At 33.0% G+C, this 23,934-nt stretch overlaps 7 protein-coding genes and 1 non-coding gene across 8 annotated transcripts; 4 read left to right on the top strand and 4 right to left on the bottom strand.

The window, feature by feature from the left end:
• Positions 1–671: 671 nt before the first annotated feature.
• VAB2 (Vab2p) lies at positions 672–1,730 on the top strand (the record flags this gene model as incomplete). The annotated part of the gene is made up of 1 exon (XM_001643799.1): positions 672–1,730. The coding sequence occupies one exon, from the start codon at positions 672–674 to the stop codon at positions 1,728–1,730; it is 1,059 nt and encodes a 352-aa protein (XP_001643849.1).
• Positions 1,731–2,155: 425 nt separating this feature from the next.
• On the bottom strand, positions 2,156–4,258 carry Kpol_499p18 (uncharacterized protein; the record flags this gene model as incomplete). The annotated part of the gene is made up of 1 exon (XM_001643798.1): positions 2,156–4,258. The coding sequence occupies one exon, from the start codon at positions 4,256–4,258 to the stop codon at positions 2,156–2,158; it is 2,103 nt and encodes a 700-aa protein (XP_001643848.1).
• Positions 4,259–5,441: 1,183 nt separating this feature from the next.
• Positions 5,442–6,104, top strand: NAS2 (Nas2p; the record flags this gene model as incomplete). The annotated part of the gene is made up of 1 exon (XM_001643797.1): positions 5,442–6,104. The coding sequence occupies one exon, from the start codon at positions 5,442–5,444 to the stop codon at positions 6,102–6,104; it is 663 nt and encodes a 220-aa protein (XP_001643847.1).
• Positions 6,105–9,849: 3,745 nt separating this feature from the next.
• On the top strand, positions 9,850–10,962 carry Kpol_499p16 (uncharacterized protein; the record flags this gene model as incomplete). Its single annotated transcript, XM_001643796.1, has 1 exon — positions 9,850–10,962. The coding sequence occupies one exon, from the start codon at positions 9,850–9,852 to the stop codon at positions 10,960–10,962; it is 1,113 nt and encodes a 370-aa protein (XP_001643846.1).
• A 791-nt stretch (positions 10,963–11,753) lies between these two features.
• On the top strand, positions 11,754–11,825 carry Kpol_499trna3. The gene has a single exon. It is a non-coding gene; the product is annotated as a tRNA-Glu (tRNA).
• A 181-nt stretch (positions 11,826–12,006) lies between these two features.
• SGD1 (Sgd1p) lies at positions 12,007–15,198 on the bottom strand (the record flags this gene model as incomplete). Its single annotated transcript, XM_001643795.1, has 1 exon — positions 12,007–15,198. One exon carries the CDS (start codon positions 15,196–15,198, stop codon positions 12,007–12,009), a length of 3,192 nt encoding a protein of 1,063 aa, XP_001643845.1.
• A 587-nt stretch (positions 15,199–15,785) lies between these two features.
• Positions 15,786–18,194, bottom strand: VRP1 (Vrp1p; the record flags this gene model as incomplete). Its single annotated transcript, XM_001643794.1, has 1 exon — positions 15,786–18,194. One exon carries the CDS (start codon positions 18,192–18,194, stop codon positions 15,786–15,788), a length of 2,409 nt encoding a protein of 802 aa, XP_001643844.1.
• A 589-nt stretch (positions 18,195–18,783) lies between these two features.
• Positions 18,784–19,275, bottom strand: POP6 (ribonuclease P/MRP protein subunit POP6; the record flags this gene model as incomplete). Its single annotated transcript, XM_001643793.1, has 1 exon — positions 18,784–19,275. The coding sequence occupies one exon, from the start codon at positions 19,273–19,275 to the stop codon at positions 18,784–18,786; it is 492 nt and encodes a 163-aa protein (XP_001643843.1).
• Between the last annotated feature and the right edge of the window lie 4,659 nt (positions 19,276–23,934).

Below are 23,934 nucleotides of genomic sequence, written 5' to 3'. Positions count from 1 at the left end.
GGCTGTAGAATCCTGAGTGTTAAATGAAATTGTGTATAACAACAAAACTGAGCTTGATAATATGTAATATCTTAGTCAAAGAAATGAACTCTAATTATACGAGAAACATAACCTTGTTTTTGGTTTTATTGATCTGAGATCACTGTTAATGATAGAGATAAGGGAAAAACGTCTTAAATCCAGAATACAGGGACATACTTATTATACCATTGTATGTCTATACCCTTCTAAATTAGTAAAGTTTGTCAGATAAAAACTAAATGTTAGCAAAGGATAGCAAACCTAAATTTTATTTTAGTTCCTTGTTTGCCAGGATTGGAAACATTCATCCATCTACCTATCCATCTCTTGGTTTTACTATATAGTTTGATATTGTTACTTAAATACTAAACTCTCAAACAGTTCTGTTTATTGTTTGTTATCTATTAAGCCTTATATTCCCTTTTTTCATGTTTTGTTCATAAATGGATTAATCGAATCAATTAAATTCCGAACTAAATAATGAATTTAATTTTGTACTAAATTGCATAATAGATTATCAACGAACCCAATTGGATTTATCAAGTTTTACAATTATGAGGAGAAGATGTGGATAAAGAGGGCATAAATACAGAGTGGAAGTCAATCTCTAACAGTATACATCATCACCTGTGTATATATTATAATAAGTAATGCGCAACAAGCTTAACTTTCAAAATATTGAGCACAGCTATGCTTTTAAAGAATTGTCAAAGTTACCTTCGATAGTTTCATCAAAGCAATTACGAACAAATAGTATCTTTGAAGCAGTGAAACCAGAATTAAAAAATGTTCAGAATGATATTCAAATGTTTTATTCTGTTATAGAACGTGAAATTAATTCTGAAATTTCACAAATAGATTTAGTTGAAACAGAACTAAAGAAATCTTTAAAAAATGTGAATAAAAGTTATGCAAAGATAATGAAAAGAAGAACCATATTAAGTTCCAATGGAAAAAATAAGAATTTAGCGATTGTAGATGATTTCAATAAAGAAGTAGATGGGTTAGAATCACTTATTACTGGTTTAAAGGAGACAGTACATGACATGATTGATGATTTGGTCACTGCTGATTCTCAATTAAAATCAAATAATAAGTCGGTAACAAAAGAAGAAATAAATTCTCAACACTATCCTCTTTTATTCGAAATATTACAAAAAGACTATAATCATATTTTTAAGGAAAGCAATAATTTAAGTGTACAGGATGCTGACAGAAAAAGTATTGAACTGGATATCGAGGATAGGACAGAGGTAAAATCAAGTGACGATAAGGATTCAATGAATAAAAATATCAACATAATGCCAATTGAGGATAATAGCATTACACACTTATCATTTGAGGGTGAACCAATTTATACAAAAGTCTCTCATGAGAATAGTAATCAAGTTACAGATAAAGGTATTAATCAATTGGATGAAAATACGTTAAATCAAGAAATTAAAAATGATAATTTAATTTGCCAAAGATCGCTACCACCTAAAAACTTGTCCAATGAGAATGTGGTTAACGATAATTATGCTGATTCCAATTGCCTCAAGGAAGAAAAGAAGAATGAAGTTGATACAAGTAAAAGTAAAATGGGAACAATAAACAGCACCCCTTCAAGTACAACGATGGGAAACGGCTTCATCCTCCCAAATTTAACAAAGGTGGTTAAACCAACTATATCAACAACATTCGAAACAGTAGTAAACCGAGAGTTTTAAATCACAAAATGTCATTGGGATAAGAATCACCCTATAAGATACTACATTAAATATTTAATTCTATGTAATCTATGTAATGAATACATGCGAACATCTAAATACCTATAAGTCGTTTCAATAATTTAATTTACAATTCGGGTATTGTGTCTACTGGAATAAGAATCGAGAACCCACGACACTCTGTCGAAATACATCATAAATTGGTTGTGCAGTAAAATGATAATAAATATATATATTTAAAATAAGCTCTAACTTCATCTGTCTTTTTTTCGATTATAGAGATTAGTACATTTGTAATCGATATCAAACTTTGTGTCGACAATTTTGATAACTCAATTCTACCCATCGTAATTATATCTCAAATACTTACTAAATAAATTTTAAGAAGAAAACACAAACAGGCAACACCATAAAATTAGATAAATTCAGTCCTTTAGTTTTTTTTGAGACTTTCCTAGCAAACCGATACTACGTTTCTTGTCATATTTTTTATTCTTTTTGTATATCTTCATCATTTTTATTAAGAATATCAAAACCAAGAAAAACACTAGAATACAGATCAGAATTGAAACCAAGTCAACGGACCCGGGGACTCTATACTTCAGCTTAAATTTCTGTGGCTTTATTGTGTATTTGAAACCAGAATAATTTGGTAAAGTTAATGATAATATTGTTTCCTTTAGAACAAAAGAATTTGACGCAGTCAGTTTTTTACCAAAAACGTCATGATCATATAACAGATTCTTATATCTATCCAATAATAAAACATCCCCGAATCCGTAATTTTCAGGTAGTTTTGTAATTCCTAAATATTTCAATAAATTTTTGTTTTTTGAGACATCAATATATACTGCTTGAACAGAGGCCTTATTAATCCATTTTAAATATCCAGTAATATAATTAGTGGCATCAGCCTGTAGAGGTTCATTTTCTTTCAGCCTTTGCAAGATCTGCTCCCCTTGATCAGAAACTTGCTTAAAATGATCTACAATGAATTTCCAGCAAACGTAGTCATAATCGTAAATTGCTGCAATAGCTTTCTTTAAAAAACCCATGCTGTCTTTTTGATTACTCGAATCAACCAGTTGAATCAATATATATCTTACAGACTCAGACAAAGTGTAATAAATTCTTTCTATGTCATTATCCTTTGCTTCTGGTAAAATAGTATACTTTAAATCTCTAATTAAATCTTCTAAATTTTCAATCATCTGAGCTTCTGTTTCATCAGTAGATCTGTGATATACATATGGTCTTGAATCACCATCCCTAAAAATCATAAATGTTGGTATTACTGACGTAGAATATAAATTAAAATATTCCTCATCCAAAAACTTTGTTGGTTCAGTTTTATTATAATTAATCGTGTTCAGGAAGTAATTGTACGATTTTTTTAGATTCAAGAGCATCTTTGGCTCAGCTTTATACACATTTGTATTTGGTACTGAAGACAAACGTTCCAAATAACTCGCCAATGTTTCATCGCTTATCTGCGATTCCCTTCCTATATCATAATTATATGTATATACAACGTGCAAACCAGGTTGGAAACTTGAATGTTTCAATAAGGTAGTTGGATCAAATGATATAATTTTGGATAACAATTTTTCAGAAAATTCAGGTACTTCACTATTTTGTTTAATTCTTAAAGCCCAGGATAGTATGCTATTAGGGTTTGGTGAACTATTTTCAGTGTAGCTCCAAAACTTTTTCATATTGCTGTTAGGTAAGATATATCCTATTCTTGGTTGCCTATTAGAAGCACCAGGATCTGTTAATTCGTGGAATCCCAATTCCTGACACGTTCCTTTATATGAGTCACAATTAATGTGAACTGTTTCTATATCATTTTCATTTGCTAATTCAGATATTTGAGACCATGTTCTTTGGAAAGCTTTACAGTCCTCACAATTATAAAATAATAATTTGTCATCAGTATTTCTCATATTTCTAGTAGGCCAAAATGATACTAAGATCCCCCTTTCATTCCCTCCTTCCTTTATAAGTTTGGATAAGGTATTTCCAGACATCAATTTACTATTACTTTTTGTAATTATATCTAGATTAGATTTGTCTGATATTGCTTCACGAGCAAATGCTAATAACTTTTCTTTACTTCTTTCTTCAAATTGCGGGAAGCTTTTGATGTAACCAGAAGGACCATATAGCCTAATATCTGGGAAAAAATCAATATCCTCTTCATTACAAATATCACCACTTTCAATACAATTAACTTGAGAGAACTTCAACCCTACATCTTTACCTTCATTCCCAATATCTAAAATGGTTTCTTTCCAAATTGGTATTAAACCTTTACAATGGGAACAATAAGGACTGTAGAATTCAACAATATGTAAACCCTTTTGTAATTCTGATTTGAAATTATTAACCGTCAAAGGTTCAGGTAGTTCGAAATCTTTCTTGACAACATCATTAGATTCTTTATCCCCAGATAATAAACCAAATTTAGTAGCAGAAGACAGATTAAATAAAAATAGGCATAATCCAAATATCAACGAGAAATGCATGTTATGTTCCTTGCACTGCCCACCAAATATTATTCAATATAGTAAAAGTACAATGAACCATACACTGAGGACATCAAAGTATGTTCAAATTATATCGATCTGTATATATATTATTGACCAATGACTTGTATCTTCCTTTTTTCAATATATCTCTATATCTGATATCTAATAAGGTTTCTTCCGAAGGAGACCGTTGGCATAACCCACTTCTACATAAGATTAAGTAAATTAAAGCGAAGCAAAGCAAAGCAGTGTAAGCAGGTACTTCTTTCAAGCAATATTCGAACTTATTCAATAGCTGAACAATTTCACCTCTTTCGTAATCGAATCTAAATCTTTCTAATGAAATAGCAGACAAGTAAGCAAGAAAGCAAGCGAACGGGCATATATTACTATCGTGTGTCCCAAAATGTACAGGACAAGTATGCCGGATGAGAATATCTTTAAGTTCCAAAAGGTATAAAGTTCTTTAATGGGTCATTAATAGTGTTTTTTTTCTGTTTTAAGGAACAATCAGGACAGTGACAGGCATCAAAGTTAGCTCCCATTTTCAGGCAAATTTGCATACGTTGTCATAACACGTAAACACGCACATCTATACATGCAGTACAGTTAAAAACAGATTAAGTTGAAACATATTAAATTAATCCATAGAGAGTGACCTAATTTGTCTATAACCTTTTTAAATTTAGATATAGATTTAGATATATATAAATAGATTCTGTCTGCTCCTGTCTAAATTAGTAGCTGGAGATCGATGCATTATGTAGTACATACAGACCATCGTGTATTAACAATTGACATCACATCTATACGTGTTTGGATGCTGGTTGAATGATTGATGACCAAAGTAGAACATAAGTCTTAAGCAAAGCTAACCAAACCAAACCAGCCTTTAATGACTGGTTTGCTGTGAAGTTAAGTGTTCAAAATATGGTAGCGTGATAAATAATTTAACTAGTAGTAATGCTAATAAATTGAAAAGTTTTAAAGGTTTCACATAGTTAAATTAAATCGAACTGATACTAGTTTAGTACCAAACTAATAACACTGTTTGGATTATAAATTGTTACAGAAACATCCACACATATTATCCTGGTCATTACATTATATAGCTAATAGTATTGTCAATTATTTGTACAAATCAGTTTTTAATAAGAATATAAGGTTAGTTAAAGTAGTAATGTCCTTAAGTAAAGAAATTGCTGTAAAATATCAAATTAAAGAAACTTTGCTAAATAAAATTGAAAAAATTGAAGATTCTACATTACAGGAATTGAGCTCTTTGAAAGAAGACATAGAAAAAGAGTTAAATGATCTTATAGATGAACTTGCTAAAAATAATGCAGAATGGGACACTGAATTGTTAACTCCGGAAGGTTTCCCAAGAGATGATTTAGACGTATTAGCAATTATAACAATTAAAAAGAATATAAATATGTTGAGAAATGATTTGAAGAAAGTGATGAATTGTTTACATAAGGCAATATCAAATAATTCTGAATTAATGAAAAAAAATTTAACTTCATCGGAATCGATTCAAAATAAGGTTATACATCCAATGAATAGTAACATTCCATTTGCAATCTTTACTGAAGTTATTAAAAACAGTCCCTGTGATAAAGCTGGAATTAATTCAAACGATAAATTAATCCAAATTGATAATTTTAACGCAGCAAATTATAAGAATTTGAACGTCATAAAGAACTACATCGTCATGCATGAAAATATCGAAATGAAATTAAGAATCTTAAAGTCAACTAATGTTATGAAAGAAATAATTTTGATACCATCAAAGAACTGGGATGGTTTGGGAGTCTTAGGGTGCAAGTTGACAATATTATAATGAATTGAAGTTTTAATATTTATTCCTTAAGCTTTCTTTTCATCAATATGATTCATCAGAATATCTGTCCTTTTTAGCAGTATTGTTTGGTTTTTAAGATAATATAGACATCCAATTTCATATTATATATTTCATAATTCATAATATACTTCCTTTGGATAATTACTATTATAATTCCAATTATCTAGAAAACTATGATTATGTTGTATGTTTTTGATATTAAGTACCCTTTAAGGTTTTTAAGGTAATTTAACTATAGCTATAGTCCTTCAAATTATTTAATCATAGGGTCAAATTATTCACATGGTTTAGAGTCCTAAATTACAAACTAGGAATATTTACAGTATGTTGCTCCTATCGGACTACTAATTATTAATTGGCATAACATATTTCAATTATTTATATTAATTAGAGTTGAAAAATGTAAAGTACTATAAAAGCTAAGTGATATTTCTGCTGGTAGATGAAATACATTGGGTGTAAACTACAAACGGCTATTTTGAATTTATGAGCAGTAGGGAATTGCCTGTTACTAGCAATTTCACAAACATATTAAATCTTAGAAGATATATTATTTTTTCCAATAATAATTTGATTGATTCGTTATGGTCTACATTCTCATAAAGTATAGATCATTTAATTTCTACTTATATTTCAGCAAAGAAGGAACTTTTATTGGAATTCCAGAAGATGTTAGCTTTTTTAATAAAAAATAGATATACCAATATGAATTTTTCTTTTAACAAGTTCCCCTTTCTATCATTTTCATCTAGATATGAGTCTGCTAAATACTAATATATAATATTACACATACTCTGTCTTCTGTTATTTTTATGGTCATTACAACTTCACATTAACTTCCTAATTATAATAAATAAATATCATAAAAGAGTTAAATAAGAATATCTATGCAGTTAAATTTGCAGATAGTCATTTGTTTGTTTTCTTTACAGAATCGTTCATAGTGTTAGATTGTTTATTTATTTCCAAGGACATTCTTAATAAGTTGATATTGATTCGATGTATTAAGATATATGATATACACATGGGAATATAATTAATATTATAAGTATCAATTAAGATCGTATCATCTCTTATATGCAGTGTTTGAAAATTCTTAATGTGTCAGAAAAAACACTGTCGTGTTCGGGACATTTACCATTTATGGATAATGTTTGCGATGAGGAGACATGGAAGTGGATTTCCTCTACAAAAATACACTCATAGTAAATACCCGCAGAGAGAAAAAACCACCCATCCCGCAGGCTATTTATAGAAGCAAATTAACGGAAACTTCCCAGAGGTCACAATTTGGTCACATGTCATTCATGTGATCTTAGAAGCCCTGATCATAATAATGTTCAATTTTCCAGTAAATAGTTAAACTAACCAATTTATATCAAAAGATATACCGTAGTACAAAGCGATAATACCAAGCCCTAAGAAAACCTAAGCTTGTACCCTCACAGTGGTCCCATTAAAATGTTATCTGCCATCGGTTTGAAATTTCTTATCGTCCCAATTAGGACAATTCAGTTTTTTGCCAAATTCAGTCAATTGCTGGGCCTTTAGTCCTCTTCCATGCCTATACAAAAGTATGATCTTCTGACGTATCAAGAATATCTAAACACTGTATATAAAGTCTGCTAAGATCTTAATTGATACTTATCATATGTACTGTATTTCTATAAAAGAATATTATTAGCAAACTACCAATATACTAAAATACTTGAATGAGATTGCAAGAAATTGTTAGAAAAAATGATAAATCTAGAAAGCAACCGAACAACTAAGAGTAAGATAATTTATATAGTTAGCATGACGATTATGTCTATAGTAGTCTTCACAGCCGGCTATAAGCTGCACCAGTATATTGATGAAGGTCCCAGGCCTAGCGTCACCGACGCTAGGACTCAAGGAGCGGCATCAGGTACGAGTGGAACCTTAGGAACGGCCTACGAGGCAAGGTAAATGAAATGCCAGAAATCTAGTCACTTACAGCCAAGTGACCAATCGGCAAACATGGTAGACCGTGGTGAAGGTTCCACATGTAGGGTGAGGTTGTTAGCATGCCACATTGGACTACAGAAGGTTGCGTCGTGGCCCTTTGGCGTGTGGCAAATAACCTAAATTATGAAGATCGATTAGCAGTCAGGCACGCGATAATGTCATGTGGGTAATAAGGACACAAGTCCAAACAAGACACTCGGTAGCATACACTACCGTAATAGGCAGGCACGATAGCCTATATTATACTAACGGACGCTGGCTATTACGCCAGACGCCAAGTAGACGAGGAGGTGTCAGGCTCCCGTCTCCTTGAGCACAGTAACCATCTGAATGCGTGGACACTATAACGTTAAAGCTACTATATCCGGCATTGTCCGACAAAATATATAAGAATATTATTTGTAAATTACCAATATACTAAAATACTTGAATGAGAGCGCAAGGAATTGTTAAACGTATAAATACGGAGACTAATTTCCAAGATTATATTAACATATTTATATTATTATTTTATATTAAATATAAAATCCCCAAGGAGAAATATAATTAAATGAATATGTCACCTATTAAAAATAATCAAGAATTTGAACAATTTCCTTATGTATATTATGTATTTTAATACAACGGATCAACATCTACTAAATAAGAATATCCTTGGAAATAAATAACAAATCTAATAGTTTGCAAGATTCGGTAAAGAAACAACAACCTTATGATTCTACACAGGTCAAAATGTCTATTTAAGTTGTATATACTTCTTATTAATGTTCAGATGTTAACTTAATATCTGAGTTATTCACTATAGTGATTTATTTAAGATGATTTTTGAAGTAATAGTAATATTTTTTTATTTCTCCGTGAAGTCTTATATTTGAACTAAATAAGTATACAATAATAAATTAGACAGATGATATTTCAATATTCCAAAATATCTTGTCCTTTCTATATGTTTAGATCCAATTACATAATCTTAGTATTATTAATTAATTATTAATCAATCCTTTGCACTTCACTACCACTGATACAATTGATGGTTGTCAATTGCTTGTTATAGTTTCTCTTTGTAATCATTAATTATAATTGCTAACTATCAATACTATTCATAGTTGCACACTATCATTTCTAATCATAATTACTTATTCTGATTGCCGATGATAACCTGACATTAATAATCATATTAATAATCTATTGGATTTGTAATCTTCGATTGTACCTTAACATTACAATAAATAATTATTGCTTTATAACAATATCCTGTAAACATACAACTATATTACCTATATTTTAGGTCACAGCACGTTGGATGAAGTTTTCATGACTTTAAGTAAGTCCAGTAAATAGTTAAACTAACCAAAACTATATAAATTTAAATTTAAATATTTGAATTAGTCCAGAACGTAAATTCCAAACCCCAAGAAAGCCTAATCTTGTACCCTTAGCAGTGAACTCATCAACATGGTATCTGGTATTCGTTTGAAATCTTCTACCATCCGTATTCAGTAAAGTCAATTTTTTTGCCAAATTCAGTCAATTGCTGGGCCTTTAGTCCTCTTCCATGCCTATACAAAAGTATGATCTTCTGACGTATCAAAAAGATCTAAACACTGTATATAAAGTCTGCTAAGATCTTAATTGATACTTATCATATGTACTGTATTTCTATAAAAGAATATTATTGGCAAACTACCAATATACTAAAATACTTGAATGAGAGCGCAAGAAATTGTTAGAAAAAATGATTAATCTAGAAAGCAACCGAACAACTAAGAGTAAGATAATTTATATAGTTACCTGGACGATTGCAGCTACATTACTCATACCAGCCGGCTATAAGCTGCACCAGTATATTGATGAAGGTCCCAGGCCTAACGTCACCGACGCTAGGACTCAAGGAGCGGCATTACATAGGAGGGAGGAGTTGGCCCTTTTCGGACAACCGGTTGCATATACGGGCGACTATATGATTAGTGACTTTGTTTCTCTACCAATATCAGATAAGTTAGCTTTTAATTACACAGCTCCAATCGAAACGAGATTTAATTACCTCTGGGCTGCGGTATCAGCATGGAACGTCTTTCAGGCTGGGTACAGCTTATGGAGTACGATTAGGGCCTGCAGGGATTGGTCTACCGGAGGGAAAGCAGGTCAGAGTGATTGTGTCGTAGGAGCAGCCACTACTGGTGTGACACTGAGTGCTGCTGCGGGTGCAGCAGTGGCCGGGTACTTGGAGATAGGACTGGCACTTAAGAGAAGCGGTACGGCGTTACCAGGTTTTGGTAAGCGTGATTCCGCACAAACTACTACAGATTTAGTCCATCAGATGGCGTTAAACCTTATCAATGGAACAGATGTCGCTATAGCGGTGATTTACGACCGCACAGGCCAGCCTATCTACAATGAACACTCAGGATGGCCAGTATTCGCCCTTAAACATGAGTCGCATCCCATCTTACACTTCACAACTCTAGACACCAATGGCACTAGCCATAACTTCGTCATGACGGATCAACACCCGGTAGTCAATTTAGCGAAGCGTGACGAACAATTTAACCTCGAGAACTTCAGTCAAGGTGGACTGCAGTTCCATGACTACCAGATTGAAGATAATTCGGTAGCTCATGTAGACGTATACAGAGATTACGGCGAATTTGACCATCAACTAAGCTGTCAATTGGATTTACAAGCACATGCATTCAAGTATGAAGTTTGGGACTACAACCATAATCAGGCCATGGTAGTGGGCAACTGCTGGGCATACCAGTACGACCCATACGAAGACAGGATGGTGGATATGATGATGTATCCTGGGAACCCCATGAATGAGTGGGATAAATGTTATGTATCATGAACTAACACGTCTTATAGGCGCACGATCGAACGAGTAGGACATAATATGATCTAACGTAATTCAGGCTACGTTATATAAAAAAAACAACAAAAACCAACAAAACAACAAACAAATAGAAAACAAAACTCCGAAACTTAAAACTAAAAAAATATATTAAGATATTTAAATATAACATATATGTGGTTAAATTAAATTAAATAAAAATAAATAAAAATAAATTAAAAAAATAAAATAAAATTATTAAATTGAAATAGTTAAAATATATATGCTTTATTTTTCGCACCCTGAGACTAACTGGTGGTACTCTAGAGTATACACTCACCGTGAGTATAACTGGCGCAACCTTTAGGTAGCGAATGAAGAGCCAGGACAATTACTCTGGCCATAACTGACAGAATGGTATAAGCTGTAAGCTTCAATGTAAGTAGATATACGTTAAATAGGTACGTTGACCTATTACTGAGGTCAGTGAGTGGTAACTCGCTCATCCTCCTGTAACAGAGTAGTCTATATAACATAAATAGTTTTATATATCCGAACTGAAAATTTGTTCCTTTTATATATTAGAGAAATCGATACATTCACCTTGTACAAAAAATAGCAATAGTGACATAAACTTTATCCTCGAGTATCCAGGTTAAAGTCACAACACTCTACAATTACCATTCAGACAAATTTCCATTGTGTCTTGTTTCTCTCATTGTGACACCAATTATCTTATTTTACCCGGACTAGCTATACTATTACAATTATTAATCTATTTGTTGGAAAAAACATTTATCAGAAACTAATCCGATATAGTGTAACGGCTATCACATCACGCTTTCACCGTGGAGACCGGGGTTCGACTCCCCGTATCGGAGTTTATTTTTATTTTTATATTTAGTAACCACCAGTCATGGAAAATTAAAGATATTCTTGACAGTATTTTAATCTATAAAATATTAAGTTCACTTCAAAAGTTACGTTCTTAATTTGTATAAAGTTTCTGTGTAAATAGTTAAAAATGCTTTGCTAATAAAAAATGACATTGTTTATAAAGTTTTATCCTAAACTAGATTGTTCTTCTGTTGCTATTGTAACAAATTCAGGAACCACCCATTCCATTCTTCTCAACTCTCTTTCATAATCTTTGCTTCCTTTCACACCAGAAATATATTTATTATATTTTAATTTATTTTTGACAAACCACAATAATCCCTTTAGAATGACATCCTTGTTCTCTGGTTTAATTGTAGTTGATATTATTTTCCTTAAGAAATCAGTGTCATAGATAAATTTCTTGTTACCAGTTTTTGTTTTTGACTTCTTTTCACATTTCTTTGCAACACTTAAGAGAAATTGGTATAGAACCTGTTCAACAAACAAAACACCTTCAACTGTCAACCCACTAATTACTGGTACATGTTTGAAAGAATTTAGTGTCAAAACATTATCAGCAATAAGAGAACCAAAAAACTTACCTTGACTTGATATTTTCTTTAATCTTAAACTGTGATCATCATCATCAAAGTTTGTGAATGCATCAGTTTGAATATCGCCAACAGCATCCTCTTCAAGTTGTTTTACTACATCCCAGAATAAGAATTGAAATGTTTTCAACAATTGATGATGATGTTCACAGATTTTACTTGCAACAATCGCATAGTATGGATTATACCCATTATTTGCCCCATCAGTCAACAAACAATGAGTGAGAACTTTTGGAATTTCCAACATTTGCTTATTCTTCAAGTTTAATTTCTCTAATTTAGTGAATGCATCCATAAAATCTTGGGCAGACATGATACTGATGAAAATAGCACGACGAACATCCGTATTCATTCTCTGTTGTTTACTAACTTCTGTCCAATCAGGTATATCATCAAGAAGATCATCTACAATTTTCAGGTTGCTGGTATTTTTAAGACCACCGTCATTTTGACTTTCAGCTTCTTCAAATGCACTCTCCATATTACCTTTCCAGGATGCACCAACTAGCCACCATTTACCTTTGGTTTCAATATTTTTTATATCATCTAATGAAACTTGGATTGGTTCACTAAAGGCTGATATTTTTAAATTTTGTTGCAAGTTTCTTTTCACTTGTGAGTTACTTGGCGCCAACACAGATGGTTTTAGCCTGTTATTTTTTAAGTCAGACATAGTATCTAATAGAAACTTTAAACGCGGACCATGATTGTTGATAGATTTAACGTTGCTCAGAAGTTCCGAAAGTATATCTTTTAAGGCACTTGGATCATCACCACGGATTTGAGGACCTGAAACAGCTACAATCCTTAATAACAACTCTGTTGTAAACTCATTTGGAGTGGCAACAAGCATATGAACAATATTATACAAAAGTTTGCAGGTAATTAAACCGAAGTTATAACAGTATGACAACAATGTTATTATGTTATTACAATGCTTAGGAAGAAGTTGGGGTGTATTCAAATTATCCTTTGACTCTAAATTAGAATCCTTTATCTTATTCATTTGATTCTCAAAGTGACTTAAGAAAACTGAAACAAATTGCTGTATAAAATATGCCCCTACTTCAATACCTCGTAATCTCCATAAAGAGTATGCCACTGCCGAATAATTTAGAATAAAGCTATCAAGTAATTTTTCCTTTTGATTCACAATTGATAAAATTTCTTCTGAAATAACTTCAGTAACATATTGACGAGGGAATGAATCATATAAGACATTTAATGAGGTTACAATGACAATTATATTTGAATCTGACAACTTATTCAATGAAGATTTCACAATTTTTCTTATTTGAGCAACGACTTGAGAATCAGCATTATCATTCAATGACTTCTTTCTTAAGGATGGTGGAATATAGGCATCAGATGAATTGTTCACCGGAGCAATATATGGGTTTTCTTTTGCCTTTTTTTTCTTTTCCTTTTTTGACGAACTTTCTTCAAGTTCAGAATCAAAGCTATCATGTCCTTCATCTTCTAATTCTTTTAATTGTTTCCATTCCTCTTCATCTAGGTCATTCTCATCAAATTCGTCAAAATCTCCTGAAGAAAGTTCATCATCAGAAGAAAATGGAAGCTTTTCCCCTTCTTTCGTCACAAGACCCCCCCTACCATTGTCATTACCTGACGAACTTTCATCGGATCCACTCTCGTCAGATTCACTTACATCAGATTCACTAGTTTCAGATTCTAAGGATTTATCCGTTTTATTGCTAATTGCAAAATCACCGTATTCTTCATCGCCTTCACCAAAGTTTTCAAAAAAATCTAAACCCTCTAGCAAACCACCAATAGCATCAAATTCATCCCTTGCACGAATTTTTTTCGAGCTGCCCTTTAAATTCAATTTCTTTGCATAATATTGCATTTCCATTTCATCTTTTCCCATCATTGCACGTTCAGACGGTGTTAATGGGTATACAACTTCTTCATCATCTTCTTTACCACTTTTTTTAGTTCTATGCTTTTTAGAAGATGTTTTATCCTCCTTGGAATTTTTATTTTTCTTATCCTTCATTGCCTTCAAAGCCGCCATAGTTTCTTCCACAGTCATTGTCTCACCTTCTGACTCTAAATTGCTTTCTTCGGAGAAATTTTCAGAACCTGATTCTAAATCTGATTCTAAGTCTAATTCTTCTTCCTGGAGTTCTTCTCTGTTAGCTGACTTTCTTAACTTTTTTTCCTTTAATGCCTTTAGTTTATTCATGGTTTCTTCTGCTGTCATTTCGGATTCCACATCCTCAGCATCAGAATCATTATCTTCTTCCTCGAAATCTTCAAAATCCTCACTGTCATATTCCGAACCACTTCCTTTGTCACTTGCGACTTCAGCATCACTTTCTTCACCTTCTAGTTCTTTCAATTGCTCCCATTCTTCTTCGTTTAAATCATCATCCTCAAATTCATCAAAATCTCCTGAAGACAATTCATCATCAGATGAAAATAATAATTCAGTAGGGTTTTTATTAGCCTTTTTATTTTCGATTTCAAACCTTACAGCTTTTTTATTACTTGTAATTGCATTTTTACTTTTCTCATTTTTACGTGGTAAAGTTGCTTCATCTGGCTTTTGAGCTTTATGCTTTTTAGCCAATCTTTCTTGCTTTCTTTTTTCTTTTCTGCTTAACTGTGGTCCATTCTTTCTCTTCTTTTTATTCTGATGAATTCGTTGATTATTAAATCTATCATCATTTGAATAATCACGTCCTTTCAATTCATCCAGCAACACACCAGGTATGTTAATACTATGTCCACCTGCCATAGCCAAAGCAATTCAAAACTACGAACCAAATGCACGGATAAAATTCGTTATTCTACTGTACTCAGCTGAATGACTATGCAAGCAGAAGTAAATATGTAAATGCGTAAATACACTATTACTTTTCAAAATATATATTTGTAACTTTTCAATCTTATTCTTGAAAGCTCATCTCATCCCATCTCATCTCATCTCATCTCATCTTTTTCTTTGTAAATTTTTCAATTATACCAGTTCGAGTCGAACCCACATCGGGACTACCACCGAATGATTGAAATCGATTTTTCTTTTAAAAAAAAAAAGAAGAGTAGTTTCTATTGACGACAGTAGAGAGAATAATTAATTAGAGTATAATTAAGAATGTCACTGTTTTTATGAATCATAAATAGTTGTTGAAAATATTATATAATATATATAAGTAGCAATTAAAATATGACCTAAAATTGGAAAACGTAGAAATGGGTTTTACTAAGATTAAAAAGAATAATAAGATGAAAAATAATTCTATTCATGCAATTCATCAATGGTTAAATTTTATATAAGTCCTAAATTATAAATATCATTAGAAACAAAAATAAAACCCCGAGTGTTCAACTATAAAGACTTAGATCTAATGGAACACTACTTCCCTTACCACTAGGATAAAGTTTCGTCTTACCTTGGAAAGCTCTAGGTTTAGGCATCTGTGAAACATTAACCCACTTAAAACGTGAATCATTAATAGTGATTTTGCCAGCATTAAGTTTTACACCAGATGAATCATTGGATCCATTAATTGTTATTTCACCAACATCAACCTCAACTGTATTAGTATGCTTATTTATATTATATGTGGCGTTAGATGAACCAGATGAAAATATTCTTTGTCTGATATCTGCCATTTCTTGATTGGTGGATGGAGTCTCAACGGAGGGCTTATTGTTTTGGGTTTGGGGATGTTGTGGTGCTGTATTAGGTGGAGGAGGAGGGGCAGCTGGAGCTGAGTGAGCTACTGGAGAGTGTGAAATTACAGGAGCAGGGGCAGGTGCAGATGGAATTGATGGGGCAGGTGGTGCCTTGGCAAAAGGTGGAGGTGGAGGAGCAGAAGTAGCGGTATGACTTATTGTATGTGGAGGAGGAGCTGATGGAGCCGATGGAACTGGAGCCGATGGAACTGGCGGTGCTCCTCCGGTAGGAATAGAAGGTGCAGATGCGGATGGTATCGATGGGGTAGGAGCATGGTTATGTTTCAATTTCGATTCTATTTCACTCAAGAAGGAATTACCGCTAGATGGTGGAGGAATAGAGGGAGCAGAAGGAGGTACCGAATTTTCTCCACCGCCTACACTTGGTTGCGCCGACTTGGTAGTGTATCTAGATTCTTCAGAGACTACAAATCTATCATCTCTTTTATTTTGGATTTCAGATAAGAATGGAAGTGGACCACCTGGAGCTGGTGCACTTTTTGAAGAAGTTATACCTGGAGCTGCTCCCATAGGAGGAGGAGGTGGTGCAGATGGTGCACTTGCCATTGTTGGTGGAGGAGGTGGAGCAGGAACACTTCCCATAGGAGGTGGAGGAGGTGGAGTCGAAACATTTCCCATAGGAGGTGGAGGTGGGGCAGCTGGAGCAGCCGGAGCACTGACCATAGGTGGTGGAGGTGGAGGGGCAGTTGGTGAGGATGTTGGCAATGGAGGAGCAGGCATTTTGCCCATTGGTGGTGGTAGAGAAGCAGATGGAACTGGTGCAGATGGAACTGGCGGTGCTCCTCCGGTAGGAATAGAAGGTGCAGATGCGGATGGTATCGATGGGGTAGGAGCATGGTTATGTTTCAATTTCGATTCTATTTCACTCAAGAAGGAATTACCGCTAGATGGTGGAGGAATAGAGGGAGCAGAAGGAGGTCCCGAACTTTCTCCACCGCCTACACTTGGTTGCGCCGACTTGGTAGTGTATCTAGATTCTTCAGAGACTACAAATCTATCATCTCTTTTATTTTGGATTTCAGATAAGAATGGAAGTGGACCACCTGGAGCTGGTGCACTTTTTGAAGAAGTTATACCTGGAGCTGCTCCCATAGGAGGAGGAGGTGGTGCAGATGGTGCACTTGCCATTGTTGGTGGAGGAGGTGGAGCAGGAACACTTCCCATAGGAGGTGGAGGTGGGGCAGCCGGAGCACTGGCCATAGGTGGTGGAGGTGGAGGGGCAGTTGGTGAGGATGTTGGCAATGGAGGAGCAGGTATATTGCCCATTGGTGGAGGAGGAGGTGGTGGTGGAGCAGATAGAGGAGATGATGGCAGCGGAGGTGCTGAAGTTGGGATGCTTGGAGCTGCAGGTGCACTTGTACTAGGCGGTTGTGGTATGGAAGATGCTGTTGTCGCTGCTGTTGAAGGATGAGGAACTCCTGGTATGGATGGCGCGCTGGGTATTGTTGGTGCCGAGCTTATTGTACTAGATATTGATGAAGTAGTCTTATGTGATCCCCTAGGAGGTCTTGTGGAAGGCAATTTTGGCCTAGTTGAAGGAACCGAGGGAGCAGACATCCCTGGTACAGCAGGTGCACTATTTGATGGAATTGCTGGAGCAGAGGGAGCAGCTTTTACTGGAATTGATGGAGCAGAAGGAGCAGACATCCCTGGGATCGGAGGGGCACCTGAAGGTACAGGACTTGAACCACTGCTATTATTACTTATATGTTTTAGTTTTGGAATTCCACCGGCTAGTATATCTCCCAATTGTGGACCTCCCATCATTGCTGGAACAGGGGGAGCACCAGAAGAATGGGCAGAAGGTGCCGAACTTGGAACGGATGATCCTGAATGAGAGCCGCTTGATCCTAATGAAGGTGCACTTCTATCATTTGTCTCAGCTTTCTTCAGTGATTTACCCTTTTTAATATCATTCAATAGAGCATCACGTCCTTGCATTACAGAAACTGCTGGTTTAGGGGCATTATTACCGCCTGGTGCAGCTAATACAGGAGGAGGTGGAGGTGGAGGTGGAGCTGGTGGACCCGCCATTGTTTCAATGATATGTATTTATGTATGAATGAGTTTCTTCTAATATTTTTATTAATTTATTTCTAAAAAAATAGCTTTTTAAATATCAAAATCTTTTAAATTGATTTAATTAAATTTTTTTAATATTTTTCAAATGATTAGAACATCAAATTACCTTAATTTATTGATAATAGCAATTGTTGTTAAGTCACAAACTTAATTTAATTCTAGGCAATAATCAATTTCTTTTTGTTACTAAGTTGGTAAGTTCCAAACTTAAAAACTGTTGCTAGTTTGTGAGTAACTATGAGAGTAATTTTACTTGAATAATTCAATTAGTTTCCCAAATTTGTCCCTTTTTGAAAAAAAACGAGTTAATGAAATTTGAGATTGATATAAATTTTTTTAAGAAATATCAAATATGTCGTGAAGTATGATATAAATTTTCAATATAGAATTTAAAAATTGTACATATATAATTAAATAATTACCTACCTGTCCGTATATATGAATTAAACAATGACACAAGGTGGAAAAATGCTAAGAATGCCTAAAGAATGGTATCAATATATCATTATTTAGGTTATGCTGAAATATGGAAATTAGGTGGTCAATCGAGTTGTCTTGTGAATCCCAAGCTTTCTAAATTTAATGAATTATTATCAGTAATTTTTTCAGTAGTTAATATAACGATTAAAATTGGTATAAATTTTTTTGATTCCAATAATTCGTTACCTTTTTTGTTTGTAACTTGATTAAATGAAGTTAATTTATTATATTGTATTATTTTTACAGTATTTTTTTGAATTTTTTTGAAAATTTGTAAGATGGTCAATAATTTTTGCAAATTATTACCTAACGAGTACAAACAAATTGTTCTTTTTCCACCATCAGTATCGTTACTAAACAATTTTAATAATCTATCAATAGATTTTTTAATGTTATCGTTTTTAGTAATTTTAATAGATTTTTCAATTTTTTTTTTTTCATTTAACAGTACTTGATCAAGTATTAAATTTTCAATTAAATTTAAACATTCATTATTATTATAATTTGGTATCAAATCAGTGATGAATTGATTATTGTAGTATAATTTTGACATTACGTAAACAAACAAAAGAATTCTTCCTCTTGATATTTTGATTACTTGCTTCTTCCCTGCAGTTAAGTAATACAGTATAAGCCACCCACTACAATGCTAATTGGCAAAAAAAAAACCAGATATAATAGATCTTCGTCTTTCTGCTGTTTGTATAATTTTTACTCCACTCTCACACAAAAAATAGAGATGAAATCGAAATGGAATAAAAGTGAGATCTCGAGTAGATATACGTTTTAATCTTGTCCAACTAAACGAGGATTAACTTTATTAAATGAATGGGATGAGATGAGAACAAAAGTGATGATATTTTTTGTATTATTTTACAGATGTCGATCCAGAAAAGAAACGGGTAGTAAAGGGATGTGGGGCCAAGTAAATAATGTATACGAAGAATAAGAATAAGTACGATGACTTTAAAATAATGTCAAATATGATAATCAATTAAAAAAAAAGACCATTCCAAATCAAGTGGAAAGAGATGAGATGAGATGAGATAGGCCTTTATTGAATTCATGATATTTTTATTTTTAAAAAAATCTTCCTCTCTCGTTCTTCTGGATAATCACATTGATATTCCCATAATAGAGCAACGTATATCATATATCACGAGAATATATCATACAGTGCTAACTTTGATGATGGATGGATGGATGGATGGATGGATTGTGGGCGGGTCTTGCTTGTCAAAGTAGTTGTGTTCAGTAGTGAGAGAGATTGGGACAGGCGTTACCCTACTGATACTTTCGAAAGTGGAAGGAAGTGTGTAACGCAACGATCCTGTTTCTCTTGGAGAAGTAACTTGGAAAGGAGCTCAATTGCCAATCGTGCTAATTGAAAGAAGGGGAGAAACGAGGTAAAGGCAAGAAAGAAGCTCAAATTGGGGCAGGATGCATTGATAGTTATACAAGGGTAGCCACAGAGGACGAAGATCTTAGCTTGGTATAATTTGATGGGGAGCCAAGAATATCAAAATGAAATAAAATAAAATAAAATAAAATAAAATAAAAATCATATTGTACTGACTGTTGAAGGAAGAGATTATTATATCCAGGGACGATACAAATTATCGATGTAATTCTTTTACTAGTTTGATATCTTTACATAAGACTGCCTTATTTTTGTTCATTTCTTTGTAAATTTGTTTGTCTATTTGGGAGAGGGAGAGAGTGAGAGAGAGGGGGAGGCGGAGGTTCTTGATGTCACTGAGACGAGGCTAGTATATAGTAGTTTTTAGAGGCCACCTATGGGTATGAGTATGGGTATGAGTGAGACTAGATCCACCATAATAGATAGTTTGGTGTTACTGTATTACCAAATACTTGCACCAGAAACATAAGATAAAAATAAAGTGGAACATTTTTGCCTGTAATTCATATTTATTTATTCATTTATTTATTCATTTATTATTTTTTTGTTACGCGTCTGAATCAAAACGAGACACCAAGTAGCGAACGGTCTCTCTCTATTTTGTGTTGTCTTTGAGAAACAGATTAAAAAGAAAAAGAGCAAGCTTTGGAGAGAGAGGTACACCCACTAGCCGAAAAGGAGAGAGATACAGAGAGAAGGGAAACTTTCATAACAAAACATAACAAAATGAAAATTTGAATAATTTACAATAAAAACGATTACAAATTTGAAGGTGGCCCTGTTTGTTATCTTCTTCTCTCTAGCCTTTACGGAATTTTCGAACCTGCAACTGTAAAACCGCCTTCGTAAATAGATACAAAGATACATTTATAACACCACACAATCATATCACACGGTACAAGAGAGGACCAGACAGACACCTGTGACTTTCGTTGCTCCTTTTCTTTTTCTTTTGTGTGCCTTCCTGACGAACAAGCCTTTCACAATGAGCTCAACCTTTTTCGTGTGCGGATATGAGGTCGTGTAGTCTGATCAATATTGTTTCCTAATTAGGATAAAATCTGCAGATATGTGTATTTACCGTCACTTTGGATTGAAAAAAACGAAAAAAACGAAAAAACCACACATATATGGTAAAATCCAAGGCATATACGCATATATGCTTTAATTTCTTCTTCTTTTTTTTTTATTACTTTCTTTCTCGTCCACTAGAGTGTCTCTGAATGGAGGAGCAGAGATTACACATGTATGCATGCATGTGTTTCTTGTCTCATGTCATATCTTAAGGGAATGAAGAACTGAAGAGACACAAGCACACCGGGTTTTTTCTTTTTTTCGCCTTTTCTTTTTTTAAATAAATATATATTTCAGGTTTGGCGTTGTACGGATATTTTTCGGAACTAACCAGCCTTCGAAATAAAATTTGGCATTTCGAGTCCTTTCTTTCTTCTTCCTTTCCACCCAACCCGCAAAACAAACACGCAGAGAGAAACGCGAAAATGACCCAAAAAATTCAAAAAAAAAGAAATGTGCTTTTTTTTTCCCAAATTTCCCGTTTTATTCGCTATCCAGTTTCGAGATGTTTATTGATCGATACCTTACAAAGAATCTAGTCTAGATATATCCTAATAGCACAGAAAAATTCCCGTATCTATTCTTAATATCCATCCATGATCCACGGGAGTCACAGAACTCATTCGAAGAAGACATGTCTTCTTATCTCTTGCTCTATTGTTAGCTTTTCGTTCTCTCTCCCTCTCTCTCTTCTGGATCAAAAGATGAAAGAAAGGAACCAATGCAATTAGCGATGAGTTTCGCTCTCATTTCGATTTGATTTGATTTGATGCATTAGGTGATACACTCTCTCTTCCTCTTCCTCACTCTCTGATACTCCCACTACACACCCACTCACTTTCATCATCATCTCTCCATCACCACTGTTTTACCAAGATACAATTTTGTTACTATTTTAAAATATTAATTATAGTAACAAAACAGGAAACAAAAGAAATTTTACTCAACCTCTTATTCCAAATCTGCACAAGCCCGAAGAAACAATAAAAAAATAAAATAAAAAATAAAAAAAAAAATAAAAAAAAAATTCATTTTTGTTTCTTCTTGATCTAAAGTAAAGGTTTCGAATTATATCCTGATTTGTATCTCACCAAGGAAATCATCAGAAATATGTGTTCGCCTCTCTCGCCTCCCTCCCTCCTTCACCATCACTACACTTTTATTAGTACAGCTATAGTTATTGCTTCATTTCGCTTCATTTCGTTTTCACACTTGACTTAAAATGCGCTGAGTATCCTACAACACTCATCTACAAACTCAAATGCAAACCCAAACCCAAACCCAAACTCAAAGTCAAACTCAAAACTCAGACTCAGACTAAATATATCTAAAACTATCCCATTCTCATTATCGAATTCCACTTGATCTGTGATCTTTTTCGTTTTAATTGAATATTTTTTTTTTTGGTTTCTGCCTCTTCTTCTTCCCTCTCTCTGGTTTGAGAGTATACCATACCTACTTGACTTATAAATCAAAAAAACAAAAAAAAAAAAAATGTATTACATTAAATTAAAATTTGTATCTTGGAAATCTGGTTTGTCACTTTAATTGTAATTTATTTAATACTCGTCGTAATTTAATTCAAGAGAAAGACTTTTCTTTAATGGTTATTTTATTTAAATCTAACTAATGCTTTCTTTTGCAAAAAAAATTCTTCCTTGTTGGTAACTATTTATTTAAACTGTATATATCTCCTCCTCATCTCTTTTTTTTTTTCCTGAATTCAAACTCAGATACCCAGATACTTACACTTTTATATATATACATATATACCCTATTATATATATATACATTAACTGAGTTAGTACTGTCGAAAAAACAAAAAGTGGTATTATCAGATATATTAATATTCATTTTTACATCTTTCACTCCATTAATAATATATTATAAGGTTTCTTCCTCCAATACAAGTCCTTATATATATTTATATATATAATTACGTTGATTCAAAGTTAGATATCCTACTTTGTATCGTTAACAAGGCTAATTCTGTCGAGTGATTGAGTGTCTAACCATAATATATAATCTATTCTGGTTTTTATTTGTTTTTGGTTTACAACAAGTTTCTTTATTCTATTATCAAGAATAATCGAGAATAAATAATAACGATATTATTATTTTAACCAATCCACAAATTTCGCACAGTTTGCATCTACTTTTTTATTTTTCCTTTAATTTTATTTATTTTTCGAAACTTATAATACTTTCTAGATCAGTTAAAGTTATTATCTGATTATATATCTCTAAGTTTGGAAAATTAATCACACAAAAATTAATTGCAAGAATAAAAATATACATTTTGAACAAAAAAAATTAGATTTAAAGAAATAAGAAGACAATATTTTTTGAAATCATTTTGTTAAGATATTATACTACACTTTAGAGAATAAGAATAATCAAGTCGTTTCAAATACTTTCATCTGAAATAATTGATCAAAATCAAATCTCTATACCCTCTTCAATTCATTGATTATAGTGTTAGTATATCGATAGTATCAATACTTTTTATACAATTAAAGAAGAATCTTAATTCTTTTTTTTTTGTATTCTATTTTTTTTTGATCCACATTTCTTTTTTTTCTTTTTTCTTTTTGGTCCTGCCCAATTTTATTATAAAAGATAAAAATAAAGCATATTTCGAAACTTTTCTGATCAAAATACTACTATTATTAGATATAAAACAGTCTCTATTTTTGATTATTCGTTTTGGTTTAAAAT

This window comes from Vanderwaltozyma polyspora, genomic scaffold, assembly GCF_000150035.1.
Source record: "Vanderwaltozyma polyspora DSM 70294 KpolScaffold499 genomic scaffold, whole genome shotgun sequence".
NCBI lineage: Eukaryota > Fungi > Ascomycota > Saccharomycetes > Saccharomycetales > Saccharomycetaceae > Vanderwaltozyma > Vanderwaltozyma polyspora.
Note: the sequence above shows the minus strand (reverse complement) of the source record. Positions and strands in the feature narration are given on the sequence as shown.